Below are 23373 nucleotides of genomic sequence, written 5' to 3' on the forward strand. Positions count from 1 at the left end.
TGCCAAAGAGAAGAGGAAGTCCGATTGATTCTTTTTTATTCTGTAGGGGGGTAGAAAATAACTTCCTCAGAATACTGTGAATATCTTTCAGTATTTCAGGAGCTCTAAAGAATGTGAGCAATATAGTGACTTGACATTATGGTTTGAATATTGCAGAAGTACCTTTCAATTAAAGAGTGTGATTTTATTTTATTGCTTCAATGTTTTCAAGCCAGATAAAAAATAAGATGCCAAATCCATTTATCGCTAAAAAGAACATATTCTGACTTAATTTTTTAAGCCCATCTAGTGAATGCTTCTACTAGGTTGCATAGGTAATTAAGTGGTCTTGGTGAGCAAGTTAAAAAGAAAATTGAAATGAGTTATTTTCAAGAAAGTCTTTTTTATGCACACAAAAGTATCTTTAAAAAACCCACAATGTGAAATATTCACTAACTTTCCAGGTTTTTTATCTCGTTCGCTATGTTACTAATGGAATTGGTAGATTTTCTTTGGGTGGCAGAATTCTTGTTATCTCAAAGCCAAGGGATGCTTAATGCAAAGAGCAAATAGTAAAATGCAAACAAGTATTTTCACTTATATAGGAAGTTGCTGATTATGAAATAAGAGTTCTGGCAGGTCCTAGAAGAAAAGTAGTCTCATTAGTTTATGGTTCAGCACCTCTTGTATTCTTTGCCATTTCTAAGTCCAAGGAGAAGAGAACTAAGCCTTTAGAATAGACCAATTCAATATCTGACCTCTCCTTTTCCTACTCCAAGATTGATCCTATAGATCTGACCAATATACATGGGAGGAAAAGAAGATGGAAAAGAAATTACTTTTTGATAGCATAAGTCACTGATTTAAAATCTTTAAGTGGCATACAAGTGCTCAAGTTCCATTTTATTTTTATTTATCTATTTGTTCATGCTGCATGGCTTGCAGGATCTTAGTTCCCCAACCAGGGATTGAACCCCGGCCTACAGCAGTGAAACCACCAAGCCCTAACCCACTGTATCAGCAGGGAATTTCCTCAGGCTCCAGTTTAAATTGATGAAATAAAAATAAAAGGTTGTAATAAAGAAATAATAGAAGGGTGGCAGCCTTTTGATTAGAACGATGACATGGGGGTTTTAATGACATTCTCAGGATAGTCAGTTGCCTTCATTAAATTTTACACCATTTGTGAACCTAGTGCCTTTTTATGCAAAGCTCACTTTGCAGGTAAAGAACAGGAAAAAAAAAAATTAAATGGCCTTGTTTTAATTCTTCTGCATCCTTTCTCTATGGTGATAGGCAAGTAATTGACACTCTTCAATTGACCCTCTGCCAAGCTGCCTTATCCGGAAAATGGGGATAAACCCAAGAGATACTAGGAAATATCAAATGAAAATTTACATAAAAATGTGTTAAGAAACAGAAATGTAAAACCAAATGTAAGGTATCACTTGGCAGATGTAATTTAGAGTTTGAATGATATTATTTAAAAACTGATAGATATAGCATGTTAGAGTTGGAAAAAAACCTGGAATCCCCTAATATCCATGCCTAACACACAGAGATGTAAGGCAAGTCCATGAAAGTTTAAAGGGATGATGATAATATTAGTAACAACTGTCATTTAATGGACGGTGAGTACATGCCAGGCATACATTATCACCTCACGCACTCCACCAAACTCCCTTACAGGATGTGAACCTAGATTACAGGTAGCCGAGATGGAGCCCTGCCCAGGTTCTCCTATTCTGAGTCTGAGCCATAATCTCGGGGCCTCCCAAACCCGCCCCATACTGTCCCGTCCATGGGTTAATTGAAAGATCCATATTCAGATTCTGGTGGGCGAGTTCACTCCATTCTAGCCTTCAGGTAGATAATAAACATTAAAAAGTACAAAAAAGAGAGAGAGTGGGACAGCATGGCATAGCACCGAAGCCTAGTACACAGAAACTGAGAATTCTGCTCACACACTTCTCCCAGATTTTTCCCCCTTTTCTGAGCCCCCAAACCCTGTCTTCTGTACATCTGCAAGGACAAGGACCAGGGGAAAATAGAGAAGCAATTATTCTCGACCTACTAGTCTCACATTTTTAGAAATCATACTATACCGTATCCTGAAATAAGAATCTCCAGAAAGTGTTAGGAGCTTTAAGCTCACGTTGTGAACTCAAAACTAATAAAGAGTCAGTAAGCATATGTATCTTATTATGGGAATGTTGTGTCACATATGCCTGGTCCACCATTTAGAGCCCCGCATACATTATCTAGTTTAATTCTCACAGCATTTCTATATAGCTGTGGTAACCTTCATTCTCTGTCTGAGGAAATTTAGACTTTAAAATGAGTCACCTAAGATCACACTTAGACTCACTCCATACTCTTAAGAACTACACACTTTCGAATTTCTCCATAGAGCATAGAAGCACTCCCCTTAAATTTGTAGGAGCTGGTGAAATCTCTAGCCATGATCTTGTCCTTGCTTTTATGTACCTCACACTACTCAATTCCACCTAATAACCCTATCACAGATTTGATGACTGACATTCTGAAAAACTCAACTTTAGGTGTCCTGACATTTCTGCGTGCTAAGTCGCTTCAGTCGTGTCTGACTCTGTGTGACCCCACGGACTGTAGCCCGCCAAACTCCTCTGTCCATGGGATACTCCAGGCAAGAAGACTGGGGTGGGTTGTAACGCCCTTCTCCAGAGGATCTTCCCAACCCAGGGATCAAACACGTACATCTCCTACATTGACAGCTGAGTTCTTGAAGAAGGAATTAATTCCTAAGTCAATGCTAACACCATCTACTAAGTTGCTACAGGCTATTAGCTATTAATCAACTATGAAGTTGAGACAACAATTTATTTGACCAGTATCTATTTATCACAAACTCTCTACAGAGCACTTTGCTAGGTATACAGAGGGCGACACAGAGATCTGGTCTATGGAGCAAGTGGTAGGTGAGGGAGCCTCTGTAATCAAGATTGATTTCTCAGCTTTGTTTTCCTTACCTCCTGCTGTCCAGGGTACCATAAAAACTCAGCAAATGTTATCAGATAGCATGCCTAAAAAGAGGCTAGCATGCTTCAGTAAGTTTGGAAAAAAAAAAAAAAAGGTACATCTGTGTAGATGAAAAAGTTAAAATGTCACAGCTTCAGAGATGACTATCTCTGGAGTGATGTTGTATGATACCAGAAGACATCCATGAACTCAGGGCTTTCTTTCACTCTCACAAAGCAGCCACATTTCAAGGTCCCTGACAACATTCATAGGGAAGCTTCCCTGATGTTTCTGCCTTAAATGCCCAACATGTGAAACAACACAGCAAAGTGTAAGAGCACCATTTTTTTCCTCTAATTTTTCAAAACTCTGACACATTACTTTTTGGTGTAATTTTATTTCAGCTAGGGTCTAATTTTTGTTTTCTTCTTTGCCAGTTGAAAGCAACTCATGCTTTCTACTGGCAGAAAATGAGCAACTAAGATTCCACTTAGAATAAGAAACATGGTGAAAAGTTTCATCCATTAAGTGACTGATAATGATGCTAAAATGTGTAGAAGCACCAAAATCTGGATGGATAAAGAACAGTAAACCCCATGTTTCTACTTTGGGGTTTAAAAGTTGATTAATGATATTAAAAACCAATGGCTCTCCAAATACAAGCATGTTCCTATTTACAAAATAAGGAAGACTTCCTTTAAAAATGTTGCAATTTTCTGAGCTAATTGTTATAAAGAATTCAAAAGCTTGCAGAAAAACTTTCTGACAAGACAAAATCAGGCTGTTTCTCAGCATACTGCAAAGACAGTCTAAGTTGTACCACTAACCTGTTCTTGCTCATTTCGAAGCTGGAGAGGTAAGTGTGCTCTGCCTAATTCTCCCTCCTGCAGATAAAAGGGGGTGACACACTTTTGTGGGTAATTCCACCATAATGCTCAGGAGTAGAGTGTATGAACAAAGAGGTCTTCCCCTCACTTAGTAACCAAGTGCTTAGTCACTCGGTCATGTTCAACTCTTTGCTGCCCCATGGACCGTAGCCTGCTAGGCTCCTCTGTACATGGGATTCTCCAGGCAAGAATACTGGAGTGGGTTGCCATTCCCTTCTCCAGGGGATCTTCCTGACCCAGGGATCAAACCCGGGCCTTCTGCATTGCAAGCCACCAGGGAAGCCTCTTCATGATTAAGAGGGGGATTGCAATTCTGGCCCTCCTGAATGCCCTGGAGCATGATGCCTGCCTCCTGGCATTCTCTAACAATAAGGGAATAAGGGAAAATTTTTTTGCCAATAGAGGCAACACTTGCCTGGTGCAACCAGTTCTAACATTCTACTAAACTAGAGATCCCAGAACAGCTAGACACATAGGCAGATTGGGGTTTTGCAGCTCTGTGTCCCAGAAAATTTCCACTGGGCAGATAGTATACCCAGTCCACCGCTCATTCCCGGGAGCAAACAGGGCCCATGCCATCTATTCCCAAATGAGGGAAGATGGTTTTCCCTCCTCCACCCTCGTTCCTGCCTCCATGGATTTACCATTTAGCTTCCAGCTCAGCAGCCACTTTAAGAAACGAAAAGGGTTTACTTTTGAGGAAGAAAAGTACCTAGTATGCAATGCATCAAACTAGGTGTTAATACGCTTCTCCTAGCAATATTCTGCTGGGATCCTCATTTATACATTTTTGAGGGTGTAACCAAATGTACTAGAATTAAATCAAACACTCAACGGATATATAGGAGACATTGTTTGATTAATACAATCGAGGGTAACTACAAGGATAGCTAAGTTAGCGGCACATTCTGTACAAGTACAGCTGAAGTCACAAGACTTCAGACCTTAGAGGAAATTGCTTTTTACACTAGTGAAAATTGATCCTGAGCCCATGCTGACCTACCTTTTAAATACAAGATGCAAGAAGACTCCCTAGGATATTAAACCCTATCTGAGAGTACTTCAATGAAAGAAGCAGTCGAGGATAGTGTTTTCCACAGTGTGTTCTGAGGAAGATTGTTCCCCAGAGATAATGCAAAAAAGGATTTCAATGGTTAAGTGAGTCTAAGGAGCCTCCTTACAGACTTAAAATGCACATTAGCAAATTAGAGGATCTGCACATTCCTATACTACAGGAAACCCTGCACTGCTCCAGCTTGCAATCTATTTAACCACAAAGTCCTTTTATTTTTTTTCTTAAGTGATGTCTATTTAAATATCTGTGGAATCATAGTTTTCCAAATACTGCAGAAGATATATTTACTCAGTCCTGTTGAGTCATATCTAGTTGTTAATAATTATAACACTATAAAATTTTACCAAAATGTGTCCTCATAAATGTTCCTAGAATGAAGTTACATACTTGGGACCTTTGTGAATCTCAATAATTTATGTGTTTAAATTACTTTAGAGAGAATGTCAAGCTTTATTTTTTTTTTTAAGTGATTTGAAATTTGCTTCTTCATTCAAAAGAATATCCATTCTTTCAAACAGACAGTATTTCAGGCAAGCGTATGGGTCTGCTATTTTGACCATGGAAGACACAGTGGAGAATTTGTCATTGACATTCAAAAGGAAGGCGATTATGTCACTACCCCCATTCAAAAATCTTCAATAGGTCCCCATTACCTACCAAATCAAGCACAAACTCCTCAGCTTGCTATTCAATGTCCTTCACAATATGGACCCAATCCTCTTTTTTAAAAAAATAATTACTATTATCGAAGGTCTTCTATGTTATCATAGCACAATGGGGGGCTGAGAAGGAAGATGCTGCAGACATGTAAAGTGTCCTCAAGAATCTTACAGTCAAATAGGATAATAAATAAGACATGTAACCAATTACTATAACACAGGAACAACCCAATTGTCAGAAGAGAGAATCAGAAAAATGTGCAATGGGACTTCAGAGGAGAGGAATCACTTTCCACTAGATGAGTCTGAGGCTAGTGGCATCTTGTATTTAAAACGTGGCAGGGCTCAGGGCTGGGCTCAAGCAGGTATCTCCAGCTATACAACCTATAACTCTGTTTTCCCAAGGATGAATGCAGGGTTGCATTTTTAGGTTCCTCATCCTGATAACAGCTGTACAGGGTCAGTTGTTAACTTTTTTTAAAGCAACATTTAAGCAAAAATATATACATATAATGTTTTGTTTACTATGAACCAAACATAAAATTACTGTCATTTTAGATAAATCACATCATTCTTCTTTTCCTAAATCTATTAAATTAGATATCTATTACGCCCATTTTACAAATATAAAGTGGAGGATTACCCATGACAAATGACAGATCTGAAAATATCAAGGCAAGCAGAAAAACGTCAAAGGCTACCCCCTCAACTGGGCTACCCTGCCCCTAAGTACCTTATGACCTGGAAAAAAAATCATTATCCATCCAACATGCATCATGCATTTCTACTTCAACAGCCTTGCATGTGTAAGCGTAATATTATTCCTCATCTTCTCCTCTGATGGATAGACATCCATACTTCAAAGCTCATGGCAGGAAAAAAGAAAACTATCTACACTATGGTACCTCCACCAAGAGAATGGCCTGCATGTGATACTGGACTCTGTCCTCTTCCCTTCTTCCTGCATGTAATCTATCAGTCCTCTCCCGCACACCTCCACTGCCACTGTCTTCATGTAGCCCTCACCAGTCCTTAGAAGTCCCCCACCTAGAAGCCTTCATGTTGCAAACTTTCACAGATGTGAACGTGCGTGCACATGTCCAATCACATAAGTGAGCTCACGCGTCTGATGTACACTGTCACGTGCCTGCATTCTCTACAAGCGGCTGTGCTTCCACGTGCTTTACAGTACTGCACAGAGTAGGGCTTCCAAGGTGGCACAGCGGTAAGGCATCTGCCTGCCAATGCAGGAGGTTCAACATCCGCGGGTCAGGAAGATCCCCTGGAGCAGGAAATGGCAATGCACTCCAGTATTCTTACCTGGCAAGTCCCATGGACAGACGAGCCTGGTGGGGTACAGTCCATGGGGTCATAAGAGTCAGATATAACTGAGCACCCCCCACACACACACTGTACAGAGCACAGTAGTACATTATCTTTATTTCAAGTTTTTTTTAATGTATTATTTGTATGAAAAGAACTATAAACCTATTACAGTATAGCACTATATAGTCGATTGTGTTAGTCGGGTACCTAGGCTAAGTTTGCTGGACTTACAAACACGCTCTTGGAACAGAACTCATTCACATGTAGAGTTCTTTTACTGTACTTACTCTTGCCTCCGTCAAATGTATTCTCTACAGTCTCAAAAGAGCTTTTTCCAAAATACAAAATCTCATCATAAACTCCTTTTGCTTAATTTTCTTTAATGGTCAGTCCACATCCCTGGGGCCTGGATTGAAAATTCAGAGGCCCGGGACCTCCCATGGAGATTCAGACTCTGTGTGGCTGTGGTCTGCCTGGGAATCTGTATGGACAAGCCCCTTAGGAGCTACTTATCTCCAGGAAAGTTTGGTAAACAGTGCTCTACAGGATTAAGTATAAGCTTCTTAGCCTGGTAAACAAGGATCTTCACAGACAGCCCCTACTTGCCTCACCAGCCACCCTCTTCCCAAGCAGCCTCTCTCACAAACGGCAGTTATCAACCTGGTTGTTGCCCTGAACATACCATGCTGTTTCACACTTCTGGGCCTCTGCACCAGCTCCTCCATCTGCTCCCCAAATATCCCCTACCTTGTTGACCTGTAAACACCCACTGAAGGCCATTAAAGCCTTTTAAAGCCTCCCCAATTTTGTGGTGCCTTCCACAGATATTTCAGATATTTCACTCCCTCATCTGCTCCCTCATCTGAAATACCTTACAACCTGAATGTTGCACGTGATATTAGAAGCATGTGCATTTATCTGTTTACATTTCTGAGTTACTTAAGAAACAGTATGAAGAGGAATGATATCACATCTTAGGAGTCATGTATCTCTAGCATCTAGGATAGTGATTCCCATCAATTACATGGTCAATAAATGTTGAATGAAGAGAATATTTGGGCAGTTGCACGTTAGCTACCAAGTGAGACTTAAAAAAAACAACTAAAGTTTATTTAATCCTAGCAATTACCCTATGAGATGGTTGTGCTGTGTTGTGCTGTACTTAGCCACTTAGTCATGTTCAACTCTTTGTAATCCCATGGACTGCATCCTGCCAGGCTCCTCTGTCCATGGGGATTCTCCAGGCAAGAATATTGGAGTGGGTTGCCATGCCCTCCTCCAGGGACTGTCCCAACCCAGGGATCAAACCCAAGGCCTCCTGCTTTGCTGGCAGGCCTCCTGCATTGCAGGTGGATTCTTTACCACTGGAGTTATTAGGGAAGCCCAATAGATGGTTATTGTTCCCATTTCACAGGTGAAGAAACTAACATTCAGAAAGATCATTGCTTAGAAGCAGCAGGGCAAGGATGAGTGTTCAGAGCCATCTGCTTCCAAAACTCCATCCTTTGTACACTCCACTCTCTCTGGGTCAACAAGCCTTCCTCCATACATTCCCTAGCACTGAATATCTGTCTCACATAAGAGTTACCAGCATACTCTCCATGGTGCCCTTACCTCACAAAAGATGGTAAGTTATTGAAGGCAGGGACCCTTGTAATTTTTATATTTTTATTTCCAGAGTGCCTTATTCAATGAATATCTGTGTGTACTGAATTTAAGCAACACAGACTCAGAAGAGGTCTTAAGAGATCGAGAGCTTCCTGCCTCCAGAAAAGTTTATGTACATATCAGCTCTGGTGTGTGTCACTGAAGGACACTCAAGAGATAGATTCCATAAGCTTTCAATAATCCATGAGTTATCAACTTTTCTCCATCATTCACATTTAGTACATGGAAATATTGGAGGTTTTATTTCAGCAGGTGGCATTTGTTACAAATGTTAGCTCAAAGAAGAATTATGAAATTTTACACTCCTAGTCTGCTTTTGTAAATCTCCAAATTAAAAAAAAATAATAATAATACTTAGTTTTGAGGCCGCAGTGACATCCCTAGCTGGCAGCAAGAGTTAGGGAATAAGCATTTTGATTAAGCACAAATTCTACTGACTAAAGGGTAACAGCTTCATCTGGTGTAAATTATGAGTCTAAAAATAATTAGATACAGTAAAATATTCTTAACTGTATAATTCTGAAAGTTCTTTGAAGTGAAGTGAAGTCACTCAGTCATGTCCGACTCTGTGCGACCCCATGGACAGTAGCCTACCAGGCTCCGCCGTCCATGGGATTTTCCAGGCAAGAATACTGGAGTGGGCTGCCATTTCCTTCTCCAGGGGATCTTCCCGACCCAGGGATCGAACCCGGGTCTCCTGCATTGCAGATAGATGCTTTACTGTCTGAGCCACCAGAGACTTCTATAATTCATCTCAGGAAAGGATAGGTCTCAGCCTCTGTAATGATTATCCTTTATTATTCTACTTGTGATGTACAGAACTTCCAACAGAGATTCTAATTGATTAGATAATGGATAATGAAAGTTACTCTGTATTTACAAAATATATCTCACACTTCTGATAGTCACAAACCACCTTCAGCATCCTATACCCAGACTGTGACAATCTGCCATCCTCAGAATACCAGCTCTAAGGCCTGGTTATTCTCTTGCCAAAGCAGGAAGGATAGTCTTACCTCGTAAGCAACAGCAAAGAACAAAAAACATGATCTCACTATATAATAATCCTGTAAAATGAAGGAAATAAAAATGTTTCTGTTACACCTCTGATTTAAAACAAAACAAAAAAAGCAAAAACTAAAAAACTTGCAGTCTTTCTCTATGTTAAAATCCACAAAATAAAAAAGAAGACTCATGAATGTAAACATTAGATTCCTGGCGCTTGAATGTAAAAGATCATCTAATTCTGTCCTATTTTATAGGTGAGCAAAAGTCTGAAGAGATTAATGGAGTCATCGAAGGCCACAGAGCTAATTAGAGTCAGTCAAGGACAGCAGAACAGGGGAATACAGGAACTAACAGTTCTGGTTCCAGGCAATACTATGTGTTTAACACACAGATCTCGCATGATACCATCTCCAGGACAACCCTGATGGCAAGCAGCTCCCCCCACTCTGCAGATGGAGAAACTGAATCTAGCAACATGGAGTAAAACTGGGATTTGAACCCATGTCTCTCTGCCTCCTGAGTCCGTGTCCTTTTCAGTGCAACCCTAACCCCAGAGCACAGGCATCTTGACTCACAGTCCAAGACTCTGGACAGAACCTCAAGCAGATGAAAACAAGGCTCAATACAGGGTGTGCTTACATTGCCTAAATTAAATTAAACCTGCTCAAAAGCAAACTACAAGAAAACTGGAATGAATATGTAGGAAATCAGCAGAAGCATGTACAGCCTAAAAATTCAAGAGTTACTTCCAGTTTCTTTACCTGTTTGTGAAGACCCCCAACTTCCCTCAAGGTCAACCTCATCCTAAACAAGAAGCACAAGCAAAATGGATCCTGAGTTCATCAGGGGAAACTATTTGCCACATTAAAGTTTCCCTTATTACATTACATTATAAGACTTATATCCACCCCCTTACTTTTGTATAGATAATATAGTGAAAAGAAATCCCATGTCCAAATTCTGACCATATGTATATAATTTAAGATATCATTAAATAACAAATAAGACAAATCCTATTTTAAGTATCATCTTAAAATACCATTTAAAATAAGAATCTAAAATTTAAGAAACTACCTATAATAGTCCATTGACTTATTTAAGATAGTGTTGCATACAATAAAATTTTAGTAGAATAAAATAGGTTTATTATCTTTTAAGGATATAAGATGATTTTTTCAAACGTATCAGTATGTTAAATATCCAGCTGATGAGTACAAAGTTTTGATTAAATTGTTTCTACCTTACAAAAACTGAAATCTGTGGATTTTGCTTATTGATTCAGAACAGAACATTCTATTGCTAGATAGCTGAATAAGTAATAATTTCTGCCTTGGAAAAGCAAGGTGACAGACCAGGAACCAAACAATTATAACACAAAATGTGAATGATGCTATAATAGTGGTAGAAGGTGCCACTGGGGTGCAGAGAAGAGAACACTGGCTTATGCCCCAGGCAAATCAGGAAGGCTTCCTGGAGGAGATGACATTAGAATCAGAATTCCCTAGACAGAAGAAAGAGGGACACACTTCCCTTAGGTCTCTCTCCAGTATTTCCCTTTTCAAGATCTGACTTCCTATCTGGCTAAGGGACCATACTGCTACAGTAGAAGGGACATTAACTTTCATTTTAATGAGGAATTAAATTTTAGTGAAATCCCGTAGTTGTTTACTTGCTGGTCATTAGAAAGGAGGTGAATAGCTCAAGACTACTAAGGGATAAAGTTGGTAGATAAAAATGGTTTATATTATTGTCTGCTGTGACATCAAAATATTTTCAAAGGCCAAATTAAAAACAAATGTCTACATAGGAAGATGAAAAAAAAAAAGCTATTCTCCTACTACCCTACCCCACCCCAGATTTAAAACAATAAGAATTTCAAGAACTTTCTGAGGGTAGAAATAAGAAGAACAGAGAAAGGAGAGAAAAATAACATGGCGTCGTTATAGCCTATTCTTCCGAAGTAAAGGCAAGACAATGAAGGGAAAAACAGAACACGTGTATTACAACATATAGCACCATAAGGCTGTGTCTGATGCTCTGGAGGGCTTCAACAAGTACTGTTCAGCCAAAAATCAATTGAAAAATCAGCATGATAACAGAGCATGAGTTGCCCTATAATAGCCTTAAGACCCCCAAGGCTATGCAAGTCCCTTTCATCTGCCACACTGCACTGACTCCAGGGGACCCTCACTTCCCCTCCCTGAGTACTGTGCCTGGCTGTATTTCTAACCTACTGTCTTACCCTCCCTTAGAAATGGGAGCTGACAGGACTGAGGATGTTTTAAAGTGGTTGTGAAGAATTTTTTTTTTTCTGATTTATTCTTTATGTTTTCTGGACATTTGCACTCAAATTCATCCTAGAATATCCTCTATTTCCACAATATTAAGTGGTCAGGCATAATCTCTTAAATAATCTAATAACAGACATAATAATGGTCTTGTGTTTTGAATGCCTTAACTAACCTACATGAAACTGCCCCTTAATAAAAATCAGAGTTCAGGCTTATGCAAATGTGGCATGTAAGCAATTCACAGCATTGTTATAAATATACATATATAGTTCATTCCAAGATTTCATCTCAATATTTCTTCAATCACTTCCTCACAATGTCTGGTTTGTTCAATTTATATTTCTACTTGGCATTTGGTGCAAACCCCCAAAGATAAGATACATCTGTCCCTTACTCACAAATCTTGGCATTTTTACCTTAACTCAATTGTGAAATGATTGGTTGAAAAATTACCTTGCAGGATTTCCTCATAATAAAGCATTTTATTTCCAAACTTTTGAATGTGACATGAGATGGACCAACTCAGGAGTGACATATTAAAGCTTAAGGAGGACATATAAATACCCTGATCCCTGTGAGGGAAGGAAAAGCTAATTGGAAGTCAGCTTCCCTGTGATTATCAGCTTGTTTATGGGGAGGAGGACGCCTCTGAATGGCACTGTAAATTCATCCCTGATTATGGCGTTAAAACCAGAGCTCATTTCCACAAGCTCCCCCAAAGCCCCCACCCAATGCATTTTGTTTACTTACAAAGCGTTGTGCACTGTTTTCAGAGAATGACAGTTTCCCCTGCTTTGATTTTTCTCCATTTTCGAGAAAAATTAATCAGTTGCACAAGCCAGTTGTCAGATTTCACTTCCCTCATGGCAGAAAGCACACATATTCATTGTCTGCTATAAGAATAAATTTTAGTAATTTTTCCCCATGTCAATATGAGTATTAGACTGACCCAATTAATATGAAACGCTTCTATGCTGCTGGAACAGACAGTGCTCCAGAAAGAGCCATTTGCACAACCTGTTCATGATTATGGGCCATAAGGACACAAAGATGGCACACACATTTGTGGACCATCTGAATTCTTATACGGGAAGGGGAGGGGGAGAGGGAGCGGCATGACGTGAGCTTGACTGTCGTGGGTCATGTTTTTTAATCCGGAGTATTGGACATGTAACACAGCAACAAGAGCTGATCATTTTGTTTAATCACCTTTTGGATCTTTGCCAGATGGTCTCTATTGAGAGCGCTGCAAACAGAGAGAGATGAACTGCATCTAACACGCCACCAGAGCTTTCCCGTAAATGTCTGAGAACTGATTCCAACAAGAATTTAGTCTCAGAGCAGAAAGGGATACATTTAAAAACTATGTGCATTAACTATACTTTTCCCCATAGAATCCTCACTTGGCATGAATAATTTACCCACTCTTATGCTAATGGGATCATGAAAGTATCCCTCGTCTTTAGTGCAGCTATTCTCAGCTTTCAGTAATTACCCCACCCAGTGAAAATAACATGGCTTCTGCATTGAATGGCCGACTAGTACCTGACAATTAGAAAGATCATGGCTGACAATGGACTGGTCCAGAACCCAGACAGAGAACGCTTGTAGGCCAAAGAAAAGTACAAGCGCAAAGTAACGTTGGTCATGGGCGGGAAGGGGGAGGAGGGGGGCGGATGCATGGGCTGGAAAGTAGAAGAAAAGAGGAAAAGAAACATTTTCTATTGTCAAGCTTTTCTTTCTCTGACTTACTATCAAGATTTTACTTAAGCAAAAACCTGTTCTTTACGTTATTAAGTGTAAAGGCATTCACAACAAGATTCATTTTAAAGGAAAAAAAGAGACCATATCTAAGGAAAAGAACTAGAGTTATCTTTAAAGCACGTCTGCATTAAGAATTTACTTAATCAGAATTTTTAAAAATCTAAGTAGTGGAAAAGCCCCTACATTTTGATTTTTGAACTGAAAAAAGATTACCAAACCAAAAAAAAAAAAAAGAAGAAGAAAAGAAAAGCTAAAAAGAAAACTCTCTTTCGACCTCTGTCCACAAAACTCCATGTTAGGTAGTTCACTGTGTAAAAATTATCAGGCTAAAACATCTGGGAAAGAAAGCTATGAAACAGCAGGGAACGTGGCTGGTTTATTGTTTATCTTTTGTTTATGAGGCAGTATTCAAGTTTAATTACTACTCTAAATTAAACTCTAACTGGCATCAGGAGACATCCCTTTACATGACTAAGTTAAAAAAAAAAATCTAGAAATTTCAACTCCGGGCTTTTCAAGTAAGTTGATACATATAGGAAGAAATTACTCAAAATTAACAGCAATTATAGAAAGCTTTTAAGCATTTATGGGCACCATTACATGCTCCTAGAGCATTTATTTATTAGAAGAGTTTAATTTTATTTCTAGCGGTTGCTATTCTAAAACATCTTAAGAAAATCAACAGAAATTATTTGGATGTTTGCTGATGATTAAGGACAGTATTCCTTTTGATTTTATTTGGGGAGCCAAAAAAGTATGAAAATGTAACATAAATATTCTATAATACAACAGCTTCTTCTGTGCCAATGTTCAATTCTCAATTACATTCTCAGTGAATTTTCTGATACAATTAGGAGGACAGGAAGGAAAAGAAATGTCACCATATTTATCATAACAGTAAGTGACCAGTTTTGGATGAACTTAGCTCTAGGAAAAATAAAAGTTAAAAGCAACTAGCAAAAGATTATGCCAGATGGCATCTGTCATATTGTATTTAGGGTTATTTTAAAGAGATTGCCGCCACTATGAAAACATTCCATTGACAGAGTTTTCCTAGACTGAATAAGAAATCCCAGTAGAACATATTCAGGACCCACTATAAGTGGGTTTGAGGGTTCCCCCCATCTTTTAACTATGTAACTGGAATACTTGGTGGGGAAGAATACTATTTCATGCATTATATAATAATTCAACAGTGTAAGCCTGTGTTAGACTTTTGCTTACCTATAATCATTTATGTTAAATCTACAGTGGGTATTTTTAGATTTCAAAACCATGATTGCTAAAGAATTGCATAATATCTAGTTATGGAATTTTAGTCTCATTGCCTGGATGATAGAGACATCAAAAGAGAGGTTTTATAGGTGGCAGAGTTGAGGGGAACTATGCTGGTTTGTACAGCCCTGTGTCTTCAAAGATGAGAGGCGCATAGATGCTTAAATACTAATGGATTTAGGTTAAACTGGGTCTGGCAACAGTATGGTTAACGTGCGTGTGGTGTGCAGTGTGAGCTCAGCAGTTACTGGGCCAACTGTCTCGGTATTTCTGGGAATCCTGCCTATTCACAGTGCAGGGATTGTTCAATTGCTGCAAAATGTACAAAATGAATTTTACAAAAATGAATTGTAAGGAAGGCCCCATTACAACGATTTTACAGCAAAGATGTCAACATCAATTTTTCTTTCATGCCTAGCTAATGATTAAAACAGCATATTCCATTTGCCTAAGACAATTTATTTCATATTGGCACATCAAAATATTGAAATACAAAGTTATCTTTACTCTGCCCTTTTTATTCACTGCTGCTGAACCCATACCATTGTTCAAATCCGGAAAAAATAAAACAAACTTGGCACGAAATACTTAAAACAAAGGCTCATCAATATTCTCCAATTTGTCAACATCTCAATTACAGCACTGGAAAAAATGTAAATTTCATGTGCTCTAAACACTGAGGGGTCTATTCTCCTGCCAATTCACATGCGTAACTCCCATCAGCGTTAATGGGAGTTACACAAACCCATCAATAATAATAATACTTTGTACATATATTGTGCCTTTCATCTAAGGCTCTCAAAGTGCTCCAGGAACAAGGGGGCTGCTTCCTAGTCTTTACTCTGGGCAAAACCCACAATGAAATACAAAGCAGCTTTTGACTCAGCAGGTACAGAATTAGGGACCCCACGCCTTATTATCAAGCCCCATTTTATTACTGATGGGAAGCCAGACACAAAGAGGGCCAGTTACTTCCCCAGAGACCCAGTGTGCACCCTAATTCTATCCCTGAAAAATAAAACAGACTTTTTTCTTCATTCTCATGTGACTAACAAGATAAACTCCATTTGGCTGCTTTTAGCCAAAGAAATCACAGTGAATGAAAGTCTGGTTCATATTTATGTAGTTTACTGCTAGGCATGTGCTATGTGAAAGAGACAGTAAAGTCAGGTTTCACATTTTATCAAGTTTGTTTCTTACAATATTTTAAAAATTTGATTCCCCCCCCCCCCGCTTTGGTTTGCTGTACAAACACGGAGGAGGAAAAGATGACCTTTCACCTGTGTAACTGTAGCTCTTTCCCTATCAAGTCATAAAATAATGAGATATTTTTAGGTTCCAAAGAAAAGGTTCATATGAATCATTTTAGTAGAAATATTCCCCAAATCATAAAGCAACATAAATGCATGTATTGTTTTATAGCATATGGCTATTAAAGTTTAATTTAAAATGTGTATGAAAACATTGTCTTTAGTACAATTCATCCCTATTTTTTTCTGTTTATCATAATTTGTTTTGAAACTGAATCGTTTTACAGTTTTCCATATGCCTGTTGTGCTAATAAATTCTGAATAAGCAAGAAAACTTTTTTCTAAACTAAAAATCTTGGTTCCCAATGAAACATTTTAATACATTTAATATGAAGAACATAAATTTCCTTCTTAGGCTTTCCATTAAACGTCAACCCTAAGATTTAACCTGGGATAAGCATATGTGATTTCAGTCAATATCTCTGTTGACTTTGCCCTGAAGCAGATAATTAATCTTTCCCATAGAAAGCTACTCTGGACAATTTGGTGGGACAAAATATCTTGAAAACATATTTAAAAGACTAATATGGGCACGAGTATGACAAAATACACTCAAGTCTGACCTTTGAAATTTAGAATCTTTGGTAAAATACAGAATATCTTTCAACCTGTGTTTGGGAGCCACTGGTGTAGTCAGCCAGGTAGCAAATTCTCCATGCCCAGAGAGTCTCCATTTTCCAGGAATCAAAACGTTTTTTTGTCCCTCACACTTTAATACAGTAAAATGACTGACTTCCTAGTACTCAAACACATAAGCTACCATGTCCATTCTTTAATCCCATGGAGATATGATTAAAGGAACAAAATCCTATGGGGATCAAATCCTTCAACATGGCATCAGTGGGTGTGGCTAACCACAACATAGAGGTTTGCGTGTATGGTTTTTAGCCAACTATATCGGTCTCAGTGCTTTTCTCTTCCCTAACAAAAACAAAAGCAAAAACAACAAGCCAGCAAAATTAACCAAAATGATAAAACTCTATGCCTTGGCCGTGGCCGCAACTGTTCAGCGTTCCAAACCCCAGGGTCGTCCTTCCCTGCCTCCCCTTCTCCCTGGCCCTCTCCTGCCATCTCGCTGGCCATAACTCAACCAACCCAACTGAACCAGTCAGTTTTAAATTTCAGTTGGGACCTTGGTGACCTGTTAATGAATCTACAGAGAGGAGAAAAACTCACAGTGTTGAGTTATGCCTGGTGTTGCTAGCTGACTTGGAGTCAGAAATGCTTGAAGCGTTAACGTAATTGCAAGAATGTGAAAAATGAAGCGCTGGGCTCCTGAGCAAAGTGAAAGGTCAAAGCGAGCCTCACACACAACAAGTCTTTGGAAGATAGCCTCATTAGACCATTAAGTCTGCTTCTCCTCTCCCCTTCTCTTGTACCATGTTTAAGGTGTTTTGTTTTTATTAATAGATACATTTCCCCCTTTGTGGCACCATGATTTGGGGTGGTGGGAGGAGAGGAGACTTAGAAAGCTTTTCAGATTTAACCACACTGAGAAGTCTTTTTCCAAGACATAGAAACACAATTAAAGCCACTGCATTACAGATTCACTGAATTTATATACATTTCATCTTCAAAATTCTTTATAGTTTAGTTCTCTTACATACAACCAAAGTGATCTAATAAAAAACAGCACAGAAAGCTTAAATAGATACAGTTCACCAGTTCTTCCACAATTTACCATCTGACAGTGTTCATTTCTGTGTTAGTTGCAGCTTGCTTAAATCTAGATCCTAAGTTGGACCTATTCACAACTTAACAACATCCTAGAAGGGACACTTCTCTAAACTCTTCCAGAATACTAGGAATCCAAAATCTATGACCAGGAACTTGGAAATATAAAGGCACTCACCCTACATCAACCATCGTTTTTTAAATGGCATATATGACTACAGTTCAAGCTGTTAAACTGTCCTCCACTTGGAAGACTGTCTAATGCTTAAATATTGTGGCCATAAACACAGTCATAATAGAGATGAAATAGACCTAGGAGATCAGACACCATCTAATGTAAAATATTAAAAAGTAAAATCTATATACTTTCCTGGCCCACGTTCAATAATGCATCTTCTTTTAAATAATAATTTTAGCCATAGAAGAGTCAACCCTACCAATATATAATTGCTCTGTGTGCAATAGGTGAGCCTTAAATGGTAAAATTTATTCTAAATGACTCTAGGCTTTCTTGTCATCTGTAGTTGACGTCCCCCTTGCCTTCTGATTATTTGAATTTTTACAATTTGGGACAAAAGTCTCACCATGGCAGCTGAATAGAAATGGGGACAAATCTAAGAATTTCAAAATCCATCTTCCCAATACAATTCCATATAAAATTTGCATGGCACTTTGGAACTAATAAGAACAGATTTTTGCATCATGTGTGCTTTACAGGCATCATTGCTTGATTATAGAAAACCCTTATAGTTGATTTACAAATAAAATATCCCATTTATAGTATAACTCAACCTACTGTATCACAGAAGCAAAGATCTGTCATTCTATTTGCTTACACCCAGGAGTAAAGAGTAGATAACCAAATTTGTCAAAGAATTGGCAGAACTAATCAATTGTTATTGTAATGCTTGCTTAAAGATTAGACGACTCTTTTTTGTTTTGTTTTGTTTTTGGTGAGGAATATAAGTTAAGGGAAGGAAATACTGTCTCCCTAAATAGCAGCCATTTATACTCCCTAACCTGCCATGCTCCTGTTTATAGTGAGGCTGATGTACCAATATAAAATACTGATGTTATTTCAGTCATGCCCACTTTGCACAAGGAAAATCCTTGACTTTTTACCTTGCTCACTGCTGTTGTCTCCACTCTGGGACGCATGGCCCCCACTGGAGGGCCCCGGGGTGCCTGCTGAATGGGTGGAAGTTGCATCGTCGTGGTCTCGCCAAGATGCAGGATTCTGATGTCAGGAGGCCAAGGAATTTTTCCACAGTGACCATTTCAGCCATAAATGACGAACCAAGGGGAAAGGTGCAGAGAGAGGCAAAAAACATGTACATATTAGTATTTGTAGAACTAGGCATGTACAGATGCCATGTTACAGTACGTTGTCTTTTCAGCAATAGGTACCAAAAGGAAAAAAGATGCACTAGAATCATGATGAAGTGATAGTCATGTCAGTGTACATATTTGTTAAAACCAATTGAAACAGATGCCTTACAATGGATGCATTTTATTATACACAAATTATACTTCAATAAAGTGAATTTTTAAAGTTAGGGGAAAAAAAGCCTCCTTAAAAATCTAAAAGTTTGCTCTTTAATTAATTATGGCACGCTCTTCCAAGAAATAGGTCCCAATGCTCTTGGATACCAAACACTTCAGACTATTAACACATCTACAAAACTCAACAACTCCCTTAAAAATTCAGATTGGAGAATGTATGGGACAGCCCTTCACATCAAATGCATTGCCCTAAAAAGGCCTGAATTAACTCTCAAAATTACTGTCAACTGATTATATCATTAACAAAGACAATAATATTAATCAATGCATCAATACCTTCCTTGCTGTTTAATGTGCACAAACGACAATCAGAAAATGAAACAGCTATGAACTGTGATCCACCTAATAAATTGGAGAGGACTTCCTTTAGAGCTGCATGGAAGGTTTAAAGTCACAGAGCAGTGCTTTTTCCTGAAAGAACTGCTCATTTTAAAGGACGTGTAAGGTAAGCCGAGAGTTATAGTTCATGCTACTTTGCTGAGTGTATTCTTCTCCTGTTCCTCCTCCCCTTTCCTGATCAGTCCCAATACCCTGCTGTCGCTTAAAGGAAAACAGGAATTCTAATGTACAGGAAGGACTTTATCAGCACCACATGAAGGCAGGCAAGAGATGGAATTTCCTCTGGCAGAAACAGAGAGTAGGAACAGCATGTGAAACAGACCAGCCTTAAGGTCAGAGTTGTACACTTGTCACCTGTATGCGATAACTTCGACTAAGCCCACAGATCTACTGGCAAGCAAATCTGTTGGGGGTGGGGGTAGGGGTGGGGGTGCAGTACTTTGAGAGCAAAATAAAAAGCCTCGTCAGTCCCTCAAAGTACACTATTTCTTACAAGAATTGGTTATTAAGGACTCAGACAGACTGACATGTCTTTAGGCAACATGCTAACATCTCGACCACTTGAAGACAATCTTGCCATGTTGTCATTATACATATTTTATCCAGAAAAAAAGGTCAGTCTATCATTTTCTCAACCTCAACCCTATGATGTAGAAATAGAACATAAAACTTCACCAAAATAAAGTCAAGAAACCAAAGAGAGAAAAAATAAGGAACTATTATCATTTGGAGCAGCAACAACAACAAAAATCTGTTTGCCTCTATAGATCTGTCTCAAACCACTGTAAGTTAACATTTAGCATTTTTGATAGATGGTGAAATGTCCCAAAGTTCTAGAGATTAATAACATCTCTATCAAATAATGCTGTTGGTACCGCTGTCAGGCAAGCCACAGATTCAAAGGCAAAACCTTAAGCAGAAACTTTGTGACTGTAAGTACTGCACATGTATATATCTCTCTAAAGTAAAGATACATTTTTGAAAGTATTGATAGATTTGGGAACAAAGTTGAACAGAATAAAACGAAAACCAAGGTTCTGCTGCCTGCATGAAGACAAAGTCATGCCTGTGATTTTCTTATCTAAGTTCGAAACTCTTCCAATAGTTTCTAGCTAAAAGCAAGCAGAATGCAGGGGCTCTTCAAGCTTTGCAGACTCTTCGAGTCAGCTGTTTGCCAGATGGTAATCAGATAAAGAGCTAGAAGAATTACAAGAAAAAAGAAAGAAAGAAAAAAACAATAGCATGGCATGAGGTTAGTCTTGCAACAACACTGGCTAGAGCCTTCTTTTAGAAACTGCAATAATAGTCACCTAAGCTAAACTTTTCAGTTAAACTTTGCATCACTAAAACAGCAAGTGATGTGAATTTTATGCACTGCATGCTTTTTATTAAGCTAGTAGCTATAAAAGCTCCTTACCCCTCAAGAAAATTACAATAATTAACTACTAACACCTCAACTATGTTTTAAGGCAAATGTCATCTAACAGCTATTTTATAATCATTCAAATGAAGCTCCAGCGAGTCTTTCTGTTTGGACATGAGAGTGATTTCAAGGGATCACTCAGAAGGACTTCTTGCAATGGAAAGCACTGTCTTGTCCTCATTAGTCAAACCTGTACTGAGTTTTAAAGTCAGTCCTCACAAGTTTACAACTCAGTTGATTTCCTTCGCTGGTTTTTTGGAGGAGGCGGTCTCTAAATTAAAGGGGTGAGAGATGAGCCACATAAGCAAGTAATACTTTTAGGGCAGCTAGTTCCTCCAAATCAGCTGGGTCTTGGATTTTCAGCTCAGTCCTGAAGTTTGCTCAAGTTCACTTGCACTGTCTAACCCACCATGCCCCTATTTGTTCCCCCTTACCTTCCTCACATCCTCAAAGAGGCTGTCCTACAAATGTCACAAGGTGTTTATCTCTATAGTATGTTTCAAGTATTATGATCTACTTTGCAAGACTGACACAAACTAGTACCAGGATGTTCATCTAACTTGGAGGTAGGAAAAACAGCTGAATCCCTCTGGGGTTTGAAAGTTGAAGAGTTACCCCCAAGCTGTCTGTATTCAGCTACACCACAGTGATGTGATCAAATACACATATAAATATTGATAATCTGGTCAATAAAAAGTGCTACCTCCTTGATCACAAAACACTGGGAGCAACATGGATAGCTACAATATAGTCCTTTACACATAAGATTGGTTTGTTCTTAGACTGAAGTATTTGTTTGTATCACAACTCCTTTCTTCTTCTTTCCCCTCCCTAGATAGTTTCCAAGTTTACATCCTTCAAGAATAACTGCTTGGCTTTCTGCCAAATTATATGCAGAAGTTTAGTGAATCTTGAAACCAAAGTGGCATATGAAAGCATGTAAAACACATGACGTACTTAGAAAAATAAAGAGAAATGCTCTCTGTGTGTATGTGTGTGGGTGAGGAGTCAGGTAGGTGCATTCCACAATATATATCCTGCTCTTCAGCCCCAGGTATCATGAAGACATTCGAGGGCAAGGAAAAGACATGTTTCTATTCTCAGGGGCTTTCATAATTAGGAGTCAAATACAGTACTCTTCTTGCTCTTACGTAATTGCATTAAAGAGCAGTGTTAGCAGGAGAAAAGCAGTGAATACTGAGTGGAGCACAATGGAAGGAGATGGAAAATAGATACAAGAAGCTAGGTCTCCAGGGGCAGTATTTTCTATTTGCTGGGCTACAGACTCACAGCTGATAATGCAAGTTGTAATTAATATAAAAGCAGGAGACAAGATGGGGAGAGCTTGTAGTAGCGGGGCCACAAGAGATCACTCAGCAGCTCTCCTCTGTTTCTCATTTACACACAGCTCTCCCTAGAAAACACAATTCTGCCAGTGTTTCCTCCCTTGAAAGTTAAAAAAAAAAAATTGATTTAGCACCATCATTGAATTTTGCTAAATCTAGGAAAGAGCATAGAGCGGACAGGCATCTCTGGGCAGAAAAAGCAAATCCTCCATGCACCTCTTTTGTTGAGGCTGTAGAGATGGTGGCCATTATAATGTTTTACACCAATGTGGCACTTCTGGGGGAGACCTGCCGATAGGATACTATTTAATAATTCCCAGCGAACTGGTGGTATTTCCCGTTGAAATGATTCCACCCAGCTCATGGTTCTTCCGTTGAAAAAGACAATGAAGTAAAATGTGTAAGTGTTTCTGAATAAATACAAAACTGAATGGGGAAGTAAAAAGTATTAGGTTTCCAGGAGTTAAAAAAAGAAGCCACACCACACACAAGTTCGACCTCAGATCATCTGAAACTCATCTGAGACTCCAGACGAAGAGGTGATGCAATGGATGTGGTGTAGGAGAAAGAATCCTAGATTGGAATTAAGACTCGAGGGTGCCACCTCCAGCTGTCACATGACCTCAGGTAATGCACTTAATTTCCCTGGAACATGTTTCCTTTCTCTCTTTAAAATTAAGAAGTCAGACAAAATAATTCCTAAGGTCACTGCCACTTCTTATTTCTATTATTAAAAAAATACTTTAAGCATTTGATTTTCTAGAACCCACAAAACTAAAACACAATATA

The 23373-nt window shown here is 38.7% G+C and overlaps 1 protein-coding gene across 1 annotated transcript in view; it reads right to left on the reverse strand.

Moving 5' to 3' along the window:
• Positions 1 to 23373, reverse strand: part of MEIS2 (Meis homeobox 2) — a 220274-nt gene that overhangs the window by 185518 nt on the left and 11383 nt on the right. The window contains exon 7 of the mRNA XM_052646516.1: positions 19036 to 19150. Coding sequence (XP_052502476.1) covers positions 19036 to 19150 — 115 coding nt within the window. The remainder of the gene's footprint in view (positions 1 to 19035; positions 19151 to 23373) is intronic.

Source organism: Budorcas taxicolor, chromosome 10 (assembly GCF_023091745.1).
Source record: "Budorcas taxicolor isolate Tak-1 chromosome 10, Takin1.1, whole genome shotgun sequence".
NCBI classification, from domain to species: Eukaryota; Metazoa; Chordata; class Mammalia; order Artiodactyla; family Bovidae; genus Budorcas; species Budorcas taxicolor.